This window comes from Crotalus tigris, unplaced genomic scaffold, assembly GCF_016545835.1.
Source record: "Crotalus tigris isolate CLP2741 ecotype Arizona unplaced genomic scaffold, ASM1654583v1 scf7180000017611.44802233496:7321179, whole genome shotgun sequence".
In the NCBI taxonomy this organism is placed as follows: Eukaryota; Metazoa; Chordata; class Lepidosauria; order Squamata; family Viperidae; genus Crotalus; species Crotalus tigris.
In genome coordinates this window covers 4,435,416-4,460,461 of record NW_024096511.1, presented here as the reverse complement: position 1 = coordinate 4,460,461, position 25,046 = coordinate 4,435,416, and the positions used below count along the sequence as shown (strand labels likewise).

The window sequence follows — 25,046 nt, the reverse complement described above, 5'->3', positions numbered from 1 at the left end:
AAAATAAATTAAATCAAAGTTAAACTGAGTAAGTATATTTTTACATTAACTCTACTAGTCCAGGCCAATAATGACAAAAATGAATTTAAAGATGAGGCAAACTAACATATTTTTTCTTTTTTCCTTCCTAAATAATGCCCAAAGATTGTGTGTAAGTGTTCTTTTGTCTACCAAGCCAAGTAAAATTTAATCTGATCAGTTCAATTTGCCTTTTTTTTTTTCATTCTATTTTCTTCTGCCAGAATTTCTGAGATTAGCCTGGAAGTTGCAAGCACAGGAAATGTATCAAGAAGAACTCCAAGCGCCCAATTGATTGAACAATGTAACTGTCCTGTGGGCCATTTTGGTTTCTCATGTGAGGTAGTATATCTCGTGCCTATAAGTTTATCTCAAAGTGCTTATGAATTATATTTGAATGGATAGGATATAATCTACAATATAATGTTTGAATTCCATACATGAATTATTTTTGTATGCAATAGATTATTATGCATTATTTATATTTTGGGTTATTGTAAATGATAATATAATAATCTATACTATAGGAATATGTATATAAAATCACCTTTAATATATAGGTATACATCCTCCCATGCTTTTATTATTATTTATCTTATGAGTTTTGATTTAGCAATTAGAATTCTGAATCTAAACCAGATTGCTTTCTGTTTCATTGCTCGCAACATCTGAGTGGCTTTCTACCTTCCATTTTTTTCCCATATCAGTGAAGAATTGCAATGAAGGAAAATTCTGAAAGGAAAAATTGCTCAGAAGGATTGGAAAATTCTGAAAAATTATATAATCTGATAGACCTAAGGCAGTGTTTCCCAAACTTGACAATTTTAAGGCATGTAGACTTCAACTCCCAGAATTCCACAGCCAGCATTGCTGGCTGTGGAATTCTGGGAGTTGAAGTCCACATGCCTTAAAATTGTCAAGCTTGGGAAACACTGACCTAAGGTGTCCTGTACTTTGTATATATATCAGAGATATTGGGTGGAAGGGAGGAAGAAGTTGTCCAATAAAAGAAATGGAGCTGAAGAATATTATGGACTGTGTTTGTTTTTCTTTTCTTTTCTTGCAGGCCTGTTCCCCAGGTTTTTATAGACTTGCTTCTCCATATACTGGCAGAAGGCCAGGTCCTGCCCTAGGAGCCTGTGTCCCTTGTTCATGCCACGGGCATAGTGAAATGTGTGACCCTGAAACCTCAATTTGTCAGGTATAAAAAGTATGCTTTTTTAAAGATGATTTATTCTATTCCTATTTTCCACATTCTGAAAACATCTTTACAGCTGAAGTCATCAAGAATTATTGGACAATACAGTTTTTAATGTCAGTTTTAAAATTGATTTTAATTGTAAGATTTACTAAAATACTAGCTAGTTTCTTTGAAGTCATTCACATTATGCTCAGAAAATAAGTACTGACTTAACCGTAGCGGTACATTTCTGTAGTGGAAAATAAAATAAAAACATGTAATTGCTCCCCAAGTTGATTGCTTTCATTTCCATGATGGCAGTGTTTAATGTCTGCTATCTAACAAAATGAAATTCAATGGTGAAAAATTTAGGCAAGAAAAACCAAATGCACAGGTATAGTATAGGTGGTACCTTGCTCAATAGTAGTAACTGTGAGAGGGATCTTGGAATTCTAGTGGACAAACACTTAAATATGAGCCAGCAGTGTGGTGCAGCTGCCAAAAAACCCCAACACAGTTCTAGGATACATTAACAGAGGGATAGAATCAAAATCACATGAAGTGTTAATACCATTTTATAATGCCTTGGTAAAGCCACCCTTGGAATATTGCATCCAGTTTGGTCACCTCGATGTAAAAAAAGAGGTTGAGTCTCTAGAAAGAGTACAGAAAAGAGCAACAAAGATGATTAGGGGACTGGAAGCTAAAACATATAAAGAACAGTTGCTGGAGCTGGGCATGTCTAATGAAGAGAAGGACTAAGGGTGACATGATAGCAGTCTTCCAATATCTCAGGGGTTGCCACGAAGAGGGAGTCAAGCTATTTTCCAAAGCACCTGAGGGCAATTAATGGAAACTAATCAAGGAGAGAAGCAACCTAGAACTAAGAAGAAATTTCCTGACAGTTAGAACAATTAATCAGTGGAACAACCTACCTCCAGAAGTTGTGAATGCTCCAACACTGGAAGTTTTTAAGAAGAGACTGGACAACCATTTGTCTAAAATGGTATAGGGTTTCCTGCCTGAGCAAGGGATTGGACTAGAAGACCTCCAAGGTCCCTTCCAACTCTGTTATTCCATTCTATTCTGTTATCACCCATTTATTTATTTATTTATTTATGAGACTTATATACCGCTTTAAGTGCAAGTACTCTCTAAGCGGTGTACACCAGTAAGCAATGTATATATATATTTACATTGCCCCCAACAATCTGGGTCCTCATTTTACCTACCCTGGAAGGATGGAAGGCTGAGTCAATCTTGAGCTGGTGAGATTTGAACCGCTGACCTGCTGAACACAGTCAGCTAAAGTGGCCTGCAGTACTGCACCCTAACTGCTGCGCCACCTCGGCTCATATAAGTCATAGCTATGACTTTGTAGTAGAGCTAGAATTATCTCTTCTCTGCTTCTCTCTACAGAACTGTCGTCACAACACCTATGGGGACCACTGTGAAAGATGTGCCCTTGGGTTCTATGGGATCGTTAGAGGAAATCCCAATGACTGTCAGCCTTGTGCCTGCCCTTTGACCATATCAAGCAACAAGTAAGTAGGGATTACTTATGTCCTTTTGTTTGTATTCTACCTTTCCATGGGAGTTCAAGGGGCTTATATATTAACATTTCTCATTTTACTCCAACAAACTGTGAAGTAAATTGGGCTGAGAGAGTCACTCCAAGATTACTCAGGGAGCTTCAGTGCTTGAGAATGGACATTGTCTGAGTGCAACACCATAGCCATGATATTACATTGACTCTTTTGTCTTTAGTCTAATATTCTCTTGGATTCCTCAGTAAAATCCTGCCTATCATATCACACTGAGGAGTGACTACACTACTTCTGCTAAATTGTCTCACTCAGAAATGGCTTCTAGGCTAGTTAGCTATTTAGGAATCTATAAAGAGTAGCAATGTGATAGTGGATAATGAACATTATAAAAATTATACTCATAAGTGAAGCTACAATACAGCTCTCAAGTTCAATGCAGTCACAAGGGAGCTGTAGGGAAGTTTCTGCTCATATTTTGTGCTGCGATAAAAATATTGCAGTGCCATGCAGATAATTTAGTAATGTATTGAATCCTTATTTAATGTTACATTGGTCTGGGACAACTTGTGAATGGTCATATAAGTTAAAGGCATTATTATCATGCTGAATCAATTTATCTGAGTATGTCATGCTAATGATTCTCTCATCCCATTATTCTTTTGCAATTGCAGCTTAAAATAGTGTTAATTTCATGTTAAGAAGTTGATTTTTTTCTCATCCTATTTATATCTTGTATCAGATTATTTATATAAAAGACACACAATGTTGTTTTCCATCTTTTGCAATACTGAATATTTCACCATTGGATCAGTTCTTCATGCTGCGTGTGCATTTGTGCAGACAACACCGATACTTCATGCACATCTCCTCACACAGATTTAACTACCCAGTGGCATACTAGTCCATATGTTTTTTCAAATGAAAGACAGCTAATTAAGCTCTGTATGCATGTCTGTCTCAAGCTTGCAACACTCTATATTTAGATGAGACACATGCTTTTTAAGCACTAAAAATGCAATAGAAACATTTTTTCTATTTTTTTTGTTTGTTTTCTAATTATTGGTGAATCTATAACAAATTTAAATGAAATTATAACTATGTTTCTGGGTCATCAAACCTTTAGAAGATATTGTAGAAATTGGAGCATATGCAGAAAATAAAAACTAAAATAATTCAGAGGCAGTAGAAAAAAATATATTTGGACTTTTCTTGTTATGACAAATGATAGGTAAAGGGGACAGGATCAAAGTTAACAAATTATGCACAGTATAGTAGAAGTTAATTCTAGATCCCAGGAATATACAATGAAGCTGAGTGATAGCATAATTAAAACTGATAAAAGGAAACACTTTGTGCATGGAGTTCATAAATATATTTTACAGCAGTTCTTGTAATTGTGCAATTAGTTTTATTATACAGATTAGATAAAGTTAAAAAGAATAAAGCTCTCAATGCTGTGTGTATGTGTGTATGATTGAAATATATGTAGAAATTTTAATGAGAAAAACAGTACACATTTTAGGAAAAAAAGAAAATAAAGAAAAATAATGAACAGATAAGAAAAGAAGAAAAAGAAAATAGAAAGAAAAGATTACAAAGAAGTTTCCAATCTTTTTAACAGTAGTAATAAATACATTTTACTCTCTGCCTCCAGATTACATAATATTTCCTTCTTTCTATATTTTACTCTTCATTTTTTTCTTCCGCAAAAAGTCTATAGGGTATTGCCAATCACTAATAAATGAGATATTGTCTTTTCCCTAATTAGACAAATCCATTTTGTCATTTCTACTAATTTTATCTTCTTCACCAATCATTCCTCCATTGTAATTGTTTCAGAATCTTTCCACATTTGTGCATATAATAGTCTCACAGCAGTAACCATATGTACAAATAAATTTCCATGGCTCTTATCTAATTGTTTATCCATTAGTCCCAGCAAGAAAAGTTCTTGTTTCAATCATTTGAATGTTGATCTTGAAAATTCTTTGTATTATGGTATCTATTAGAACGTAAAATCTTCTGCTTCTTTTTCAAATCCACTAGGCACAATAAAATGACCCTTACTGTTGTCTACAATTATAGCATAGATATGAAGTACCTTTATACCAGAGGCCCCCAATCTTTTGGGTACCAGGGACCAGTTCCACAGAGAGAGGTTTTTCTGTGGATTGGAGAATGTGTGGTTTTGCTGCCTGCATCCCGCAGATGGGGCTTTGCTTGTTTGTATGGCCCGGTTGCAGATATAACGCGGCCCTGTACCAGTCCATGGACCGGGGGTTGGGGACCCCTGCTTTATACATTCCGGATAATTTTTCAAGAGTTACATACTCATAGTACGTCCCTTTATTTAAAAATGTTTTAAATTATATTAAAATTACATTTCAATCGTTTCAGCCACATATTTTTCCATTGTTCCATCAGTATATTATATGCAAAATTCTTAACCCATTTTATCATACATTTTTGACATGTTTTTCTTCAGTTTCAAATTTCAGCAAAAGTTTATACATTTTGGCAATTACGTGTTCATTTTTTGTAGATAGTTCAGTTTTGCCTTATGCTGTTCAATTTCAAATGTCTGGTTATCTATCTTAAATTTTTCTGTGGAGTCCTTGGTGCTGTCTGAACTCAGTGGTTTTCTGCAAACATTTCATTACCAAATTAAGTGACATCATCATGCATTGTTGATGTTACCTAGTTTGATAATGAAACGTCTGCAAGAAAATCACAGAGCTCAGAGAGCACCAAGGACCCCATGATTTAAACCTAGACTACAAATATTCTCTTAAATCTTTGTCTTAATTGTGCATATAAAAATCAATGAAAACTAAATCCCTCTCAGTTAATTGCTTTCTTGATTTCATCTTATATTTCCCATGCTGTTCTTCTAACAACTTTAATAATAATAATAAAGTTGGAAGGAACCTTGGATGTCATTGAGTCCAACCCCCTGCTCAGGCAGGAACCTTACACTATTTTGGACAAATGGCTGTCCAGTCTCTTCTTAAAAACTTCCAGTGTTGGAGCATTTACCGCTTCTGGAGGCAAGTTGTTCCATTGGTTAATTGTTCTAACTGTGAGGAAGTTTCTCCTTAGTTCTAAGTTGCTTCTCTCCTTGATCAGTTTTCATCCTGCCTTCAGGCGCCTTGGAGAATTGCTTGACTTCTTCTTCTTTGTGGCAGCCCCTGAGATATTGGAACACTGCTATCATGTCCCCCCTCGTCCTTCTCTTTGTAAATTAGACATACCCAATTCCAGCAACTGTTCTTTATATGTTTTAGCCTCCAGTCCCCTAATCATCTTTGTTGCTCTTCTCTGTAGTCTTTCTAGAGTCTCAGCATCTTTTTTACATCATGGTGACCAAAACTGGATGCAGTATTCCAAGTGTGGCCTTACCAAGGCATTGTAAAGTGGTATTAATACTTCACAAGATGTTGATTCTATCCCTCTGTTAATGCAGCCCAGCACAGTGTTGGCTTTTTTGGCAGCTGCAGCACACTGCTGGCTCATATTTAAGTGATTGTCCACTAGGACTCCGAGATCCCTCACAGTTACTACTATTGAGCAAGGTATCCCTGTGCATTTGGTTTTTCTTGCATAAAAGTAGAACCTTACTTTTTTCACCATTGAAAACTTTCTATAAGTTAATCATCATTCTTTGCTTGCTGTTTCTTTTCTATAAAATACTTCTTGTGCTGAGACCCATAATGGTGTTTTCAGGCACAATCTGGGTTTATTTCTATTTTTCACTTCTTATATAGTAATTTTTAAAAGCTTTATTAAACTTAACCTTTATTGTAATGTGGAAAGTCATGCCATCTGATTCTGATTCTGATTCTGAAAGCCATGCCATCTGATTCTTAATTCTCAGCAGCAAGCACTCTATCATCCAAACCAAACAGCAGACTGCAAAATAATTAAAAAGATTGTTAAAGAGAGAACCAACCTAGAACTAAGGAGAAATTTCCTGATAGTGAGAACAATTAATCAGTGGAACAGCTTACTTCTGGAACTTGTGGGTGCTCCATCACTGGAGGTTTTCAAGAAAAGACTGGGCAGCCATTTGTCTGGAATGGTGTACGGTCTCCTGCTCAAGCGGGGTGCTGGACTAGAAGACATCCAAGATCCCTTCCAATCCTATTTTTCTATGGTCTATATTCCAAATACAATTTCAAATCAGATAATCTTGATCCTCCTTAGTCCTTTGCATCTTGGATGGTTTATATTTAACCCTTGGCACGTCTCAGTGCTTATCAGTGACTAGTAGTCACATACTATCTCCAACGGCAGTAAACCAGTGGTGGGATTCAGCCGGTTCGCACCACTTCGGCAGAACCGGTAGCTATTTTTTTGTTGCCCAGGCCCAGAATGGACTTCTGGAAGCGGTATCCACACAGAGAACCGGTTGTTCACATATTTGAATCCCACCACTGCAGTAAGCCTCTTAAATCCAGTTAACAGGAAATATAACTAGAAGGATTCTGCTGTGCTCATAGTTTGCTTATGAACATATCATAGTATCTGGGTGACCACTAATCAAAATAGAGGACTGAAAGATATATAGTAAGTGATCACTCTGATCTAGCATGGTGATTCTTATTTGTCTGTATTCAGATTTGGTGTGTGGTAGATTGTTATGAAACAGTGAGGTCCAGTATAGTCTGCTTTTCTGCTTTAACTCCCTCCCCAAAGGCCAGGGTCCTAAAAATTAGTGATAGTTTACATCTTTAAAAATCTTAAATGCTTTCCTACTTCTTCATCTGACATTCAGTTTTCAGTGTGTAACATAACATAAAAACAATTCAGTTCTGGAGAATACGACTTGGTTTGTGTGGGTCTATTTTTAGTGAACTGAAAGTGTGATGATAATGAGTTTGTGAGTGATCAATCTCTTTACCTTTTTTGCAACTGCATAATTTTATTACTCATTCAAGCACTATTGATTTAATGCATTATAAGCAAGGTGGAGGAGGATGCTGGCTCTTACCGTAGGAAAACAAATGTTTTTGTATGGGGTTCAAATGCCACAGTGTTCCTTTTGTGTTAATCTGGATCAGCATTTTCTGTACAAATCATTGCAAACATAATGGCACATCTTTCCATCGGTTGAATTTTTCCTGTGTCTCTTGACTCACATATTAGATCACCGCTATTAAAGATTGAGCTTTCTCTCATTATCATACTGCCCTACCATTATCATTTTATCAATATCATAGCAGCCATTATTGTTAGACCCCTTCTAACAAACCACATAGGAATGCTATTATATTTATATGTTATTGTTCAGAAAAGTAGTTTAGCAAGCAGAAAGAATTCTGCCCTTTCAAAGCTCCCTCTAATTTCAAAGATACTCTGATGCATTTTTACATTTTTATATGAATTTTTGATAGGAAAAGCTTGGGATAGGGAAGAATTAAGTTTATCAGCTTTGTTTTTATATGAATCTACTTATTTCAAACTTGCATGTGCTGGATAGGAATACTGGGAGTTTTAATCTCAATACATCTGGTTCAAGTCTACCTCGGGTTCACTAGATTTACACAATAAAATTTAAAGGGCAACATCTACATGTCATCTCTGTATAATAAATAAATATAGTATTACCAATGAAGATAAAATAACCCTGAAGATTGCAGCACATTTTTTGCTCCAGGACTGAACATAGAATATCATCTTCATGCTCTGGCCAAATTAGTTTTCTGCCTGTTCAGAGAGTTACCAATAAATCAGTCCAGCAATTCCAGTTTTTAGAGCAGATTGATAATTATCCCCCTAAATTAATATAAAACTGGCTTAATTTTGTATAATGTCCTGGGAATTAAATGCAGGATTTGCCTGAGTACTCACATTGATATTTCTATGTCCTAAAACATACAGTGGAATGGAAGGGTCGAAATAGAAAAAAAAAAAGAGGGGGAAAGAAAGAACTTGTTTGCTTTGCTTGCAAAGCAGCTGTCCCTATTGCTGCTGTGAGCAGTAGTTGTGCATGAGATCTACTGTATGTGTGATGTAAGTGCATGTGTTGTGTTTTATCCTCGATCTTATAATATTGGATACTGAAAAGATGATTTCTATGAAGACAGAAATGAACTGGCTACCATATCTTTTGCCATCTAGATGATAAAGTAAACTAGAAGGAGAGATGAAATTAACTTCCAATCCTCTTTCCAAATCTAACATGAACTATTTGTAATACTTGGTTCCACTGTCAAAAAGTGAAATAGGTTCCCAAGCTGTGCTAGTATACTGGAGGGCTTTTTTCTTTTCTTTTCTTTTCTTTTCTTTTCCTAACTTCTCACAATCTTGTCTCCAAAAAATAAATTGAATTCCAAATGAAAGTGGTATCCTGAAAATCATGGGGTTTTTTTTGTAATCCCTATGGAAATAATATTTTTATGCTTACAATCCATGTATTTACTTGCTAGGTGACAAAATGTATGTACTGTACATTCTTTTTTTCAAGCCCAAAATAAAATGAGAAAATCAAGAGGCGAGAGCCATAGGAAGCTAGTTAGCAATAGTATCAAAACCTCTGTCCTCAATTTACTATCACGACCTAATTGGTTTTTTTTTTAATTCCAAAGTCTAATAGTAACTATCTGTTGATCTAGAATTTAAGAATTCCTAACAAATATTATACACCAGAAAAGGATATTTCAAAGTATTATCATTCAAGGAGAAATTTTATCTTAGCATTTTAAAGGAAATGCAATATTTTTACCACCACTGATAACAAAATACATACTGAGAATTCATCAGGGGAGAGATCACATTATATTACTGTTAGTTAAGTTTATATTTATATTCCCACTTTCTTCTTAGAGTTTATGCAATATGAATTGTTATATGCATAATATAGTTAGATGAAGAAGTGTTATCAGTATAGAATATACATTTCTTTAGCTAGGTTTCTTGCAATCCTGTTCTTGTAAGTTGATCTGAGAGAAGAGAAAGTCAAAAAATGCAATGCTGAACTGTGACAAGAATATTTCAGCTTCATATGTGTTTATCTACTGAACCCTCTGATTCAAAACTAATAAATGGAGTTGGATATACTCCCTTTCAAATTATGTCTTCCAAGACAATATGCAAATAGATTTAAGATCTCCTAGTTTCATGGCTCTTTAATTTCTAAAATCGTGAACGTTGTTTTTCTAGAAGCATTATAATGCTTCCGCATGATGCAGGTTATGTGACATCTGCATATATGTAAGTTATTTTAGAAATAAAACAATTTAAATGATGGCATGACTTAGAGGAGCAGAGGTTCAAAATCTGTGTGAAGCTCTTCTTTGAAGCTAATATGTTTTCAGTAAAGGAAAGAGTTAACTGTGTTATTTTGTTTATACACAAGTTTCAGTCCCTCGTGTATTATTGAAGGAGTTAATGATTACCGATGTACAGCTTGCCCACCTGGATATGAAGGACAGTACTGTGAAAGGTAAGGTGAGATATTTAAAAGAATCAAAATGAAATTGTTACAAAACAGGCCAGTTCTAGAATCAACAGATGTGCAAATAAGGATATCTCCAGTATGTGTTAGTCTAATTAAAAGCCATTCCACAAACTTTTATCCATTAGCAATTATAATGAAAGGAATATGTTTTTAATCTCATAATTGATGCTGTAACTCTAAAGTGATAAATTATGTGCAAGATATTAGCAGTCATTTTATGATCTAATGAGCCATTTGATTTCTAGGATGTAATACATATTTCAATGGGCAGAGCTATTTGATTATGTGAAGACTTCATGGCATTTCTCTGATACTTCCTTCATAACTTTCTATTAAATAATAGAAAGCACTCACTTTATGCTCCATAACTAAACAATGCAAAAGCCAACATGTCCACTTTGCCTCCATAAGCATATTGTTTGTAAAGCACAATTTCTCAATAGTGTGAACAGTAAAATTAAATGTTTAATGTATTGTAAATAAAAAAGACAATAGCAATAGAAGAAAATTCATAGAAGAGAAACAATAATTGTCCTTGGAGAGGAAAAAAGTTGAAAATTATAATAAATTGATTAAAAAAATACTTGTATAGAAATTTCAAGAAGAAAATTAAGCAAATGCATATTAAGAATCTACAGAATGTGAAAAACCTAGTTGTAAAATGCATAGAACATAAGCTATGGAATAGTTGGTGCATATACTAGATTGGCTTTTATCATGTGCTGCTGAATAGGGAGTAAAAATACTCCTCTGGTCAGAATGCATAATGTTTTATGTGTTGTAAATTGCATGTACATGAATTGTGATGCAATTATTCTTCAGGATAACGTAGAAAACTGCATTGATTTTAACTTACATTTCTATATTCAAAGAACTCTTTTGTTTAAAACTGTGTTCAATGCAAACGTGTAAAATTGTGAATAACAGAATTAATCATGAGTATATCTTGACTCATTCATAGAAAGCCTTTTGCACTGGAATTCTAAAGTTGCTTTTTACCACATTTTTCAATCTCTAGATGTTCTCCTGGATACACTGGGAATCCCAAAATTCCTGGTGGATCTTGTCAGCTATGTGAGTGTCATCCATATGGTTCACTGCCTGTTCCTTGTGATCCTCTCTCTGGACGATGTGTGTGCAAGCCTGGATCTACTGGCTGGAAGTGTGCAGGATGTGAACCCTGGCATGCTCGTGAAGGAATAGCATGTGTTTGTATGTACATTAATATACATTAACAGTAGGTCTGGAAATTTGGTAGCTTGATTTATTCTTCAAGTGTAAAAATCTTTCTGAGATAAGTTATAACAGTGCCGTAGGCTTCTAATATGGTTTGAACATATACAGTATGAGCTTTGTTACAGTAAATTCAGCTGGTCTTCTTAGTTCAATGGTTTCCTAAGTCACTGATAATCTAAGAAGATTCAATAAATGATGTAGGTGTCAAAAATAACAATAAAAATGGCATTTTTAATTGTTAAAGTCTCACAAAAACATCAAAGCTTAGAAAGCGTTGTGCAAGATTTCAAATGGAAAATTGAGATTTGGTAAATTTGAAAAATTTTGGCAGTTTTAATTTTATTTAACATTAAACAAACCATATTCCCTTTTCAGTTTTTCCCATCCTGTTCTCAAATTCTTTGACAGATAATTTGCACTATTTGATTTTTATGTGCACTCCTTAACACTGAACAAATGACTAGCTGTGTTTTATTGTTCTGGGGTGGGGGGAAGATTGTATTTACTTAAAGTCAAAAAAATATTTCTTCCCAAAGAAAGTTCTTCCCAATTTTCTTCTCAAAGTTAGTTTTAGATAGTCTTAATCCAATTCAGCAATGAAACTGTTAATAGTCTTTTTTTTACTTCTTATACATTGCTTTTCTTTTAATATTGCATAAGTTCTTGTAGCTACTGTATGCAATGATACACTGTTCCTGCTTTTTGTCCTTAGCTCATTATTAAATTCTTGTTTAATTTCTACACTTGAACCTATCAAAATGAAATTAAAATATATTGGATGGGCAAGAAAATGATCAGTCATGTGAATTTAATTCCCTTTTTTGACATATAAAATATTCTTAATAAGCTGACATGCTTCCCAATTAAGCAAATATTTGCTTGAAATAATAGCTGGAAAAACTTAATCATAACTAGAGAGCAAACTCCTTGTGGAAAAGGTAAACCATATTTTAACCTCAAGGCTGCTGTAATGGTGGATAAAATATGCATTTTTAATTGTTAAAGTCTCACAAAAACATCAAAGCTTAGAAAGCGTTGTGCAAGATTTCAAATGGAAAATTGAGATTTGGTAAATTTGAAAAATTTTGGCAGTTTTAATTTTATTTAACATTAAACAAACCATATTCCCTTTTCACTCATATCATAATATGGAATAATTTTAACTGGTTTCAATTAAAAGTTAAATATAACAATTTTTAAAGCAATAAAAAGCAGTTAAGGTTCTGGTGAAAAGTAGGCTCTTTAGAGCTCCAGTTTAAAATTCCAGAATATTTTTCTCAACAAAACAGGATTATGGTAGGGTGGATTCAGTCATAAAAATATTACAGATCGGAATTAGGCAAATTTTGGAGTACAGATGGTTCTCAACTTATGATCACATTTCTGTTGCTAAGCAAGGCAGTTGTTAAGTGAATCAGGCCCCATTTTATGACCTTTTTGGCGGTGACTGTTAAGCAAATCACCACAGTTATTACTTGAACCTGGCTTCTCCCATTGACTTTGCTCGTTGAAAACCAGCTGGGAAAGCCACAGATAGTGATCACATGACCCCAGGATGCTGCAACCATCATAAATATGTGCCAGTTGCCAAGTGCCCAAATTTTGATCCCGTGAACATGGGGATGCTACAATGATCATAACTGTGAAGAACAGTTCTAATTCACTTTTTTTAGTGCCATCGTAAATGGTCGCTGAACAAATGGTTTTAAGTCAAGGACTACCTCTATCAAGCATGCCTACTATTAACACTAAAAGAGCAACTTTGAAAATCCTGATTTCCAGCATTCTGTGTGTGTGTGTGAGAGAGAAAATATTGCATGCATTATTAAAAGTACGTAAACAAAACTGTAAATTGTAATACCAGTAATCAATTGCCAAAGAAGGCAGAAATTTATTTTGCTAAGGCAGCTGATCAAGGCTTCTATTCTTTGCCATCCTTACATTCCACCTGCTTCACAGGTGAACATTTGTCTGAAGTCATATATATTGATTATATAGACAAGCTTGCAACTTTTTAAATAGAAAAATGATTGTTAACTTTCTGCTGCATTTAAACTCGTGGTGTTATATTAGCTTCTGTAAAATAGATGCATACATGGTATTTTAAGATTAGATAGATAGATAGATAGATAGATAGATAGATAGATAGATAGATAGATAGATAGATAGCCAGGCAGGCAGGCAGGCAGGCAGGCAGGCAATCTAACCTATCAACAATATATCCAAGCCTACCAAAAGAAACAGTTATGATACTGCCCAGCTCTCTAATGCACCAGTCGTCTCCATACTGCAAGCATGCTTTAGCTCAGGGGTGTCAAACTCGCCATGTCACGTGACATATCGTGACCTTTTTTCCCCTTCACAGAGCTGGAGTGGGTGTGGCTTCCACATGATGCATCCGGCCCGTGGGCCGGCAGTTTGACACCCCTGCTTTAGCTCAAGTAAATTCACCTTTAAAGTAGGCTTGAACTGTTCTTTGTTTTAAGAACAACATGTGTTCCAACCATAAAGGCTGGAAGGGGACAACTCTTGTATTGCTTTTGAATCCTTCTGCAAGACCTCAAAACCTTCTTCAAAGCAAACTTTGTAGAATTTGAGGAAGAGAAAAGGGGTCTCAAGCAATCATCTGCTTAGAAAATACTTAATTTCATCCAGTGTGCCTCCAATTAATGCCTTACTGAAATGCTGCATGTTTTTTGCTTTTCTCCATGAATAACTGTAATCATCTTGGTTATAATGCTGTATTTGTTAGCAGTGAACACTAATTCTTACTGACAGTTTTATAGACTAAACTCGGGTGATATTTAGTCATGTATAAATTATATAATTATCATTTTGTAATATTTCCATTGCTCCAGTTTAATCCAGTCTTTGAGTAACTGCACCTTGTCTCTTTTATTAAAGAAGAGACAATAATGTGTCTCCTCTTTTCAACTCAATTTTCAACCTAGAGTTATTAATTCATGCTAATGTTCATAGACCACATAACAAGAAACAGTTATTTGTTAATTTAGAGTATTTTCATGTCTTTATAAGCAATTCGGGATTTTTATCATGCTGAATTAAGTTGATTTTCATTTGTATCCCTTTTTATAGTATTTATTGTCTACTGCCTTGAGCTTAAATAGAAAAAAAAAGTAAAACCAGGACATCTCATAGTGTGTTACTGTTTGCTGATTTAATACAACAAATTATTCCCTTTTCTCCCCAAAATCTAAGCCTTTCTGTTATTTATTTCATTAATAGTTCCTGAACATCTACCTAACAAAACTGCATCATTCCTTGACCAGCAAGTAGATGTTATGTAAAATTCAAGCTTGGTGTAAATCTTTATATTAGACATGGAAACATAGTTTCTCTTTGAGTGATACAGGGAACATAAGAACACTTAGATCACTAACAGATTTTTGGGATATGTATATATAAAGTAGAAAGTATTGCCTTCTTGCTTAAGCAATCATAGTGTATTTCAGTTCAAGGAAACAAATCACTGGATGGAGAGAGTGGAGTGCAAGGCAAAAAGAAGGAAAAGAAATAACTGAAAAAATAACTTCTCAGTGCCTCCTTGTACAATCCCCAATTGCCTTCTTGTTTCATTAAATCAATTTGCCTCTCCTCTAGTGATTTGCTTTGCTGTTTTATCTAGTTCTGCAGTTGAAAGGTACCGTTGTAGCTGACCGAAACAGCACATACCTGTTTTTAAAATAAGAAAAATCTGTCCTAAATTTAATTGGATATAAAACAGCACAAGAGGGAATAAAAGTTCATCAAATGTTGACTTGTAGAAATACATCTCTAACTGGGTAAGGAACTTGTGCCTGCAAATGTACACAAGCCATATATGCAAGCAAACAGTTGCTTAGGATATAATGGTTTATGTCAAGATGCTTTTAGATGTCATTCTAGAAAGAGAACATGCAGCTCTTTAACTTCCATCAATGCAAACCAAAGAAACATGACCAGGGAGGATCAAAACAACAGTCCAACAATTGGAAGTTTTTGTTGTTAGTTGCGAAGTCGTGTCCGACCCATTGCGACCCCATGGACAACGTTCCTCCAGGCCTTCCTGTCCTCTACCATCTTCTGGAGTCCATTTAAGCTCACGCCTACTGCTTCAGTGACTCCATCCAGCCACCTCATTCTCTGTCGTCCGATTCTTCTATTGCCCTCAATCTTTCCCAGCATTAGGCCCTTCTCCAGTGAGTCCTTCCTTCTCATTAGGTGGCCGAAGTAATTGGAAGTTGCACCATTGTAATTTGTGGTAAGGCAAACAATATAGCCTAGGGAATAATGACAATGACTATAATCTATTCATCCATTATTTTTTAGATAAAGTTATTTTTTTTCCCTCTACATTAAGAAATGTAGAATTACTGATCTACCACTATGCTCAGTATTCATTTGACATTGCATGTTTAATATACGTAGTCTTCAACTTATAACCTTAACGAAGCTTGCCCATTATGGCCATAGGTCATGATGGCTATAAAGTGGGTTATCATGTGACTAACTCAATTTTATGATCTTTTCTGCAAAAGTCATTAAGTGAACGCCGTGGTTAAGTGAACCCATTTTTCACCATGGGACATTTTTGCAGAAAACCAGAAGTAAATGTCAGTTTTCAGCAAAAATGTCATAAATCATGATTACATAACTATGGAATGCTGTATACAACCACAGTTGTGCACTGGTTGCCAAGCACCTGAAATGCTGTCATGTGACCATAGGAGGGCTGCCAGAACTTTGGACTAAAGTAGTAAATACCTTTTGGGGAGTCCATCGTAACCTCAAACATATGAACAGTCATAAGTTAAGGACTACCTGTATTTTCTTTCTGACCCAGTGGCCTGGTTCAGAGGATGATTAAATAAGATCATTACATCACTGCTATTCGGCAATAAATCAACCCCTGTGTTAGTTGATTATTAAAACTCTCTTTTCTTTTACCTGCTGCCTTTCCTAATAGAACAGGGACAACTGGGATTGACAATGAGGAGATTGGCTGGCAGATGGGTGGAGAATATTGCAAGTGAACCATGGGGAACATCCTTTAGTGTCAAATTAAAGCTCTTTATTGAATAGGTTGGGTGCAAAGTAAGAATAGCCTTAAGTTATTAACACACTCTGGTAAATTGCAGACAAGGTCAAGGCTTTATGCAATCATCTATAAATATGAAAGGGAAGAGAGGGAAGAATATCTAGAAAAAGACTTCTTCGATGATCATGTATCTTTTCTTTGGTTTTTAAAAGGTTATCCTTTCATTTTAATGGACAAGTCTTAGCACATGAGGGTGAGGAATTGGAACTAACCCAAGCACTGAATCATAGACCATTCATATTTCATTCAACATTATTTATTTATTTGTATTTATTTATTAAATATCTGCACTGCCCAACTCATCTAAGTGATATGTGCAAAGCAAAGCAAATATAATTTCCTGTTTAACCATTAGAATAATAATCTTTCTGTATAGAATGTGATTCCTACTTGGAAAAATCATACACATATGCAGATGGTTAACTGTTTACAATAGCTTTAAAAAATTGAAATGCAGTTATTCATTGTATATCCAAATATTGTCAAAGTAGTTCAGTAGCGTTGCCCATTAAAAACTAAGTGGATCAATAAATAGCCATCTTTCACCACAAAAAACAAAGAGATGCTAATTAATTTAAATCAATCATAAACAAAGATTTAAACTAGGAGCTTATTGGCTTGTTTCTTGCAATCTTTACATACTAGCCTGGCTCAGAAACCAGACTTTATAATATGGTTTATTTAGCTTTAATTTAGCATATCATTAAATTTTAACCACCTGAGGGTTTAGGGTTGGATTTTAGTCCTCTCCAGACCAAAAGGATCTGGTGATGTTAGAATGGTGGTTTAGATTTTTGTGAATGCTTATCAATAAAAAAAAGTGCAATCACTCTGCCTTGCTTACAGAATTTTGAGGATTATCATCTTTTGTATTTTCCTCCTTTGTTTTTTCTTACTCCTAAAATATTGCTAAGCTGAGAAAGGTGGAAACACATTGCAATTTTAGTAAGAAGATCTTTCCATCTGGAAATGCATATTGGAATATGCATAAATGCACTATTCACCCACTACATATTCCCTAAATCATTCTGTCCCTTGTTCTATACATCAAGTTTCTGCGCACTTCTGCATAATTCCCAGCCTTGAGTGTCAAATATTACTAATATATTTCCTTAAAATGCTCTTTTTTGGCTGCCATTATTTCAATTGCTTTACCACTATTTCTCCCATTACTCTCTAATTTAAGCTATTAATACTGATATATAATTGAAGTGGGCCTTAAGTATCTATTAAATTAATTTGTTTAAATCTTTTCTTGCCCTTTGCTCTTCTGTTACTCCTCCCCACCTAAAGTAAACAAGATTTTAAGCTGCTCTAGGCTGTGCAATGTGATTTGTATTTGTTATTCTAAAAATTATATATTGAGCTCTTATCTAAAGAGTATTTTATGTCACACTGGCCTTCTCACTAGATCTGGACAATTTTATATCCATTTATCCAATCTACTAGAGCCATCTTTGTTTCTCTGTCTTTTATTGCTCCATGAATTTTTAGGAACCAGTTACTGAACGTTAGTGGCCTTATATTTTTGAGAATTTTATGTATACTATAAAATGTTTCTCAGTTGAAATAAGAAGTATGTGCCTCAGATGTGGAACAGGAATAAATATTTTTTATTGTCTTCTTTCACAGCTTGTGATGATGAGTGCACTGGTGTCCTTCTCCGTGACTTGGATCAGTTAAATCAGATGACTCTAAGTGTTAATCTTAGTGGACCACTTTATCCACCATATAGAATGCTTTATTCCTTTGAAAACACAACCCAAGAATTAAAGGTATAATCAAGTCCATCAACGTGATCTGGATCTCACATAGTAGCATTAATCAATATATCTTATTGTGCTTAGATTTTTTTTAAAAACATGCATTAATGGTTTAATTGCTTTAACTATTATCATAATGAACTGATTCTTCAATTCTTCTGATTGAAGAAAAGAACTGTTAATATAAAGAAATCATAGAGGTATTATAAAACAACTTGTCAAGTGCCAAGGAAATCAGGAGATTTGGGCAGTTCTAATTAGTATAAAGATTTATTGCAAGCTTTCTATAAGAATCTGAGCTACTAACGGTCAAGAGAAATTAGCAGGAGTTAAGAAGGGCATTCAAAGTGGGCTGGACTTAGATCTCTTGTGAGTATGCAGGGACTCATGACTGATTATGTGTTTGACACCCTCTCTTAGGCTCAGCCTGGCCATCTCCTAAATAACCTTTCTAACATGTAATATATTTAAGTGGGCACTTTACATATTTAATAATGGTACTTTTTCCCATATGCATGTATGCTTTATCTTCTACATAAAGATATTCAGATAAATTATTTTCATATACATCATTACAGTAATTGAGATTAAGATGGAGCTTCATTCACCAGGATGGAAAGCATGAATTTATAGTATATACTAGTAGTATTACACCCACAAAGTAAATTTTCTTTTTTTTTTTTTTGCTTCAGCATTTATTGTCACCTCAGCAAGCACCAGAAAGACTTCTTAATTTGGCACAGAAGAATTTAGATACTCTTGTGATAGAAATGGATGAACTGCTGACAAGGGTAAGTTTGGCAAGCAAATGGCAAATAAATGAATTCTGAATTCATTTAAAATAATGGGATCTCATGACTTTATCTCAGCTTACTGGAGCCACATGACTGCCAGACTGCCAGGATTCCATCTGTATTTTCTTTGCAATGTCTATATACAAAAACATATAGGACATTGATAATATAATTTCTAATGGATTGATTGATTAATTCATTACCAGCATTTTTGTGACACCTACTTGAGAAACCCTAGGCTACTCCCAGGATTTAATTTAACAAAGATTTTTGGTAGCATTGAAAGCTGTTCTACATATCAGAAGAAAACAATTATAAAATGTTAAAACAATGATGAATTAACCAACACCATGTCTATCTACTAATCCACCCATTCAAACCATGATAAAGCAAAATGTGGAATCAATTTCAAAAGGGAGAGAATATTCTCAGCTAATTAGTGTTCTGCTCCAGATGACCAATACAAAAGTGAAAAAAAAAAAAATTGAACAGGACCCCATTGCAGCAGTAAAAGTCCCCATCCACATTTCCAAAATATATTCTGTACATTTGTCTTGTTTGCAAGACAAAAATAAAAATGTAACTGAACAATAGATCAAAGGAATAGATGCAAAAACACCAACTCATCATCCTCTGTTTTTAAAAGCCGATAGTTTTCAATGGTTGCAAAAAGGAATAAGGCTATTTGGCAACTGTCTGATTCAAAACTCACTCTATTCCAAGCACACTTCTCACAGTTTTATTTGTTTATTGAGATGAAATATCTATAGATACAAGTATCTCAGCAAGTGAACTGTTTTCAATAGAACCAGCATATCTCTTGAGTACATTAGGGTATATTCTATGATTTATATTTTTGCCAGCCTATCTTTGAAGAAAGGTCTGTGGTCTCTTCTCTGATAGTGAAGTTTCCAGCTGGTTGTTTACAGCCTGGTTTCCTGAATTCTTTCTGTGTGGGCAAGCAACTTTGACAAAATAAATTACAATGCAGCTTCTTTTCCAGTGAAACGCATTTCCCATTTGCTGTACCCATGTTTGTAGGTTGCTTCAGTGGCAGGTGAGAACATTCAAACCAATGACTACAGCCTGCAGGCATGTAAAGAATAGCCAAAATTGTCGATGGGGAAGGTTGAAGAGAAATAAATTGTCTTAGAGCAACTAAAAAAACCTCTTCATTTCCCAGTTCTCCACAAAAAGAAAAGGAAAAATTACTAGCACATAAACTCATTGCTATGCCATCCAAATGCAGTTTGGGGCAGAGAAGAGCCCTAAGCAACAATTGGGCAGTTTCTTGCCAAAGAGAAGGCACAAAAGACAGATTCTTATCAATTTCATTTCAGTTTTTCACCAGCTAAATCAGCTTATCTCAATATTTGCTGTGCTTTAAAGCAAGCGATATGAATTTGTCTATTTAAAAAAAATGAGTTGTTAAAGGAATATTTGTGAATTTATTGAAACAGTCTTCCCTCATCAAGAGGGAAGAATGTTATGTCAGCTGAAACCCAAGAGATGGGCAATAGGGTTTGTCTTAAGTTCCCACCAAGAAGCTGGAAATCCCAGCTAGCTGAGCTGGAAAAATTAACCTGTACAATGGCTGAATACTGACAGATGTGGAACCAGATAGCTCCAAAATAGATTTTGTGGAACGTCCCAGGGCTAAAATGCTCCTGGCTCTGGTATTCCTGGCATAATCAAAAAAGAAAATACTCAAAGCGTATTTCCTTCCTAGAATATTTACTATGGAATGAAACCCCTAGGACTATGCATCTCTTTCAAAAGATGTGCTTTGGAATGCAGAGGACCAGTTTTCAAATAATTAAAGCAGCTGGAGTTTTTGCATGGCTGCTTTAGAAGTTGCATTGAATGGGGATAGGGCCAGGATTGGGGAGATGATAGGCTACTGTGCCAGGTACACCGTGTTTGTTTTTTTTAATTAATAGGGGTTTTTTTCCTTGAGTCCTCCTCTTATTTATATCTCTGTGGACAAAAATTCTGTCAATTTAAATTAAAATAAACAATGGCAATATGTCATATAAACTCTTCTTTATTTTCTCTTACATGTGTTTTTAATTATAAAGTTCTAAAATGAAACATAGAAAAGGGGCATACTTTTAGCATGTTTTACGTTTTTAAAATTTGTAATACCATTTATTTAGAAAGGAAGTGCAAAGAAATAATAAATTTTAATTTGTAACCCAACAGAGGCACACAGCAATAGAAAAAGAAAATCCTGCCTCAAAGTCAAATCTCAGTTGTGATTTAGATCCTATGAAGCAAACCTCATTTAGAAAGGAGGGGTGAAAAGTCTGTTATTAAAACCTTTGTTTTCTGAAAGTAAAATCCTCCTGAGATGACACCTCTCCTGTTGGTTATTCTTTTCATTAGTAAAAACTGCAAACTACAAAAACTGGAATTTTCATTAGTTATCAGGTAGAAGATTATATCCATAGAAAGTCTGCCACCTAGTGATCAAAAAAAAAAAAAAAGAAAAACCGAAGAACTGACTCCACATTGGTGAAATTTGGATGTTTGCTGGACAAACTCAAAATCCATATTGGGAAATATGTTAATTCTGTGCATTCAAAAATGTCCAAGTATTGAAAAATATCTCTAATCTCTTCATTAGGGAGCATGTTAGAAAACTCATAGAATAGAATAATAGATTAAGGGAAGAAAAAAATGCTATTAAGTTGACAAAATCAGTATGGTCAGTGTCTAAAGATGAAGTATAGGTCAGCTGCCCATTTCCTTGGCTAAAGAAAACTAAGTAGATGAAAAAAATAATGATGATGATAAATGATACTCAAGACAAAAATAAAAACCAACTTTGATAGAATGGATGTTTGGAAAATAAAATGTTAGTTCTTCCTTCGATATACTTTCTCCCTATATAGTTACATTTGTTTGGAAGAGACAGAAAATACTAGAACTATACCATTTGAAAATTTTAATAGCAAAAATCCACCCAGTCACTAGAAAAGAGATAAGTGTTTTTGGTCTTTCTTTGTTACTGCTTAATGGTCAGAAATTTTTTGTCCAGATGTGCTAACATATATTGGGTGTCATTTGTGTTTCCAAAAACAACCAATATTATTGTTATATTGTTTTTATTTTTTGGTTTAAATTTCACTGTAGTAAAAAAAATCCTTAAAACTATTTTAATAATTGATTTGGGTTGGTAAATTTATAATGTAACTAAATTATAAATTACCAATCTGTGGCTATATTTGCTTATAATGGATTCCACACACCAGAAATTAGGTCCATAAAATATAGTCCGCAAAGCACTTGAAAGTTGTTCAAAATATATCACTGTACTTATATATTATATTAAGGCAAAAGGTGTTCAGTTTGGATCTAATGTGTTATGTGAAGCCAGCAGTAAAAGGTTTATTCAATAAATAAAGGTCCACATTAATAATGTGAAGCCAACCAATGACGTTTCCTAGTGTACTGCCCCTCTCACTGACACATATACTGCGTGACTGTAGTTTAGTGGGTTTACTAATATTCCCCAGCCCAGAACTGTCCCAACCAAGTCCAGCCACGAGCAGACCAAGTTTAGTCAACAGAAGCAATGGTCCAATAGTCCACAAAGCACTTGAAAGTTGTTCAAACAAACTAACTCCACCAGACAACTTAAATACATCAGGCAAACTTAAATCCACACAGAAGAGAATTCACAGGGCAAGAAAAGTTCAGAGTCTCCAAAGCACAATTCCAAACATGGTGTCAATCCAGAGTGAAGCAGGAATCATGACGATCAAACACACAGCTAGAAAACAAACACATTCCCAGCAACTCCTCCATCTGTCTGCTGTGAAAATAGTCAGCTTCTGGTGCAGCCCATCTTGAGTAGTCTGATTGACCTTTTCTGCTCCTGCCTTTTCTCTGCACTAAGTGTTCTCGGATGAGATGCAGAAAGCAATTCCTTCTCCTCTTCCCTAGCTGTCTGCCACTGCAAACTTTCCCCAGCTGAAGCCTCTGCCAAATCCCTTCCAGGTCCCCGTTCAGAGCCATCAATCAACTCACTTCCTGACATGCTAGGAATTGGCTCATCCTCCCCTGAGCTGACAACTGAGGAGGTGTCTGGGAAATCATTCAAGAGAGACATCACACCTAGATCTGTATTGTATTGGCTAGTGGAAAGGAGAACCTTACCAATTTCCTTCTTCCCAGAGTTCTGTCTGATCATGTAGAAAAGTTTTAAGCTTCCCCCCCCCCTCATTTGGCAAGATATTACAAAGGCCAACGGGTCTCTAGGCATATAAAATAATATATTTCACTTTGCAGCTTCTCATGTTAATGTTCCCTTTACTATTGTAAACCAACATTCACTGAGAGTTCAGAATCTCAGTGATATGGTATAATTTTAATATCATTTTATTTCCATATTTTCAATTGGTTGGCTATCAATATATGAACAATAGAAAAACAATATCTCTCAGACCATTCAGACAAATGGAGTATCTCCTTGTCATGTTCATTAATTACACTTTTCTTCAATCTGTTTTGTACTTATATTCTTTCCCATACACCTGACAAATTAGACCCACTGGATATTGAGGTCTTAACTTCCAGGATATTGCAGATTTGGCATATCTGAGATTTATTTACTTCTCCAGCAACAAGAGAGAACGGGGTAAACGCGAATTCCTATTTTTGATTTGTCCCACAAAGGTTGTATTTAGAATTGTGATTTATATTCCAAAGTAGGAGGGTTTTATGGTTGATAAATTACACGGTAGGTATATGTCAGGTGCAAAAAGTCAGGAACCAGGATAGAGTTCAAAAGTAGTGCAAGTTTATTTCACGTTACCTATATCCAAGAATCTGAACTACTAATGGTCAAGGCAAATTGGCGCCAGATAAGAGTCAATGGACTTCAAGGGGGGATGGACTTAGGTATTTTTTAGGGTCATAGGGGATCCAGACTGATAATGTGTTTGATCCCACCCCCAAGTTCAGCCTGGTCATCTACACAGTATAGTCAAATAAACAAATGATGAATTATTCATTCATAATTCATATTTTTATTCATAATTGTTCTGAAGTGCTACATAAGTGTTCTTAAGCAAGTGACATGTAACACTAAAATCAGTAGGACTGAAGTGCCTAATAAAATCCTAAGAGATTCATTATTTCAATTGGGACACCAATATTTCCATCAGAGTCTTACATATTTCAGGGTGTGAACAAAACCATTTTTTTTTGTCTAGAATTCCTTTGTGTCCTATTCTTTCCAATGTGTTCTCCAAGAAATGAAAAATTGAGCCTCTGGTGGCCCCTTTAATGATAGAAGTGGTTATAAAATGTAATTGTGTACTTGGGAAGAGTATGTGTCACTTCCAGTATATCTGATCAATAATTCATTGATCTCTTTTTGCTTGAGGAAAGGTTTCCAAGTAGATTCAGACAGATGGAGTATCTCCTTGTCATGTTCATTAATTACACTTTTCTTTAATCTGTATTGCCAGGCGACCAAGGTGACAGCAGATGGGGAACAAACTGGACAGGATGCTAAGACAACTAATGAGAGAGCGAAGTCGCTTGGACAGCTCATCAAAGTCACCCTCCAGGCTGCAGAAGGTAAGAAAGGGAAAATGCCAATGGTTTCTTAAGGAAAGGAAAGCAGCACATTTTAAGAATAATTATATAAGACACTGAGAGGATCGGTTGATTAAAATACTGGACTTTTGTGTTAAACCACAGAACCTATCGTCAAATAATTGCAGGCTTCCTGAAATCTAAGGAGAGTAGTTTGTTGGTAAATTGGCAATTACGACCACAGAACAGCAGAAATTAAATGTTCTCCTTCAGGAACATTTTTAGTCTAGAAGAATAGCTATTATGATTAAATAACTAATGGGTAACTACTGCTTTGCTGTTGTTTATTTTCAGCTTAGTAAAAATTTCATGTAAGAGAAGAAGAAAAAAAAAGCACCTTATAG

General features: G+C 35.0%; 1 protein-coding gene across 12 annotated transcripts in view; it reads left to right on the top strand.

Annotated features, from left to right (window-relative positions):
* Positions 1 to 25,046, top strand: part of LAMA2 (laminin subunit alpha 2) — a 471,875-nt gene that overhangs the window by 324,637 nt on the left and 122,192 nt on the right. For 11 of the 12 annotated variants that reach the window (XM_039324668.1, XM_039324648.1, XM_039324659.1 and 8 more), the window contains 8 exons: positions 243 to 360; positions 1,085 to 1,219; positions 2,618 to 2,742; positions 10,103 to 10,189; positions 11,223 to 11,416; positions 18,171 to 18,313; positions 18,994 to 19,092; positions 24,573 to 24,684. In XM_039324668.1, coding sequence (XP_039180602.1) covers positions 243 to 360; positions 1,085 to 1,219; positions 2,618 to 2,742; positions 10,103 to 10,189; positions 11,223 to 11,416; positions 18,171 to 18,313; positions 18,994 to 19,092; positions 24,573 to 24,684 — 1,013 coding nt within the window. The remainder of the gene's footprint in view (positions 1 to 242; positions 361 to 1,084; positions 1,220 to 2,617; positions 2,743 to 10,102; positions 10,190 to 11,222; positions 11,417 to 18,170; positions 18,314 to 18,993; positions 19,093 to 24,572; positions 24,685 to 25,046) is intronic. The other variant, XM_039324684.1, reaches the window with a different exon arrangement.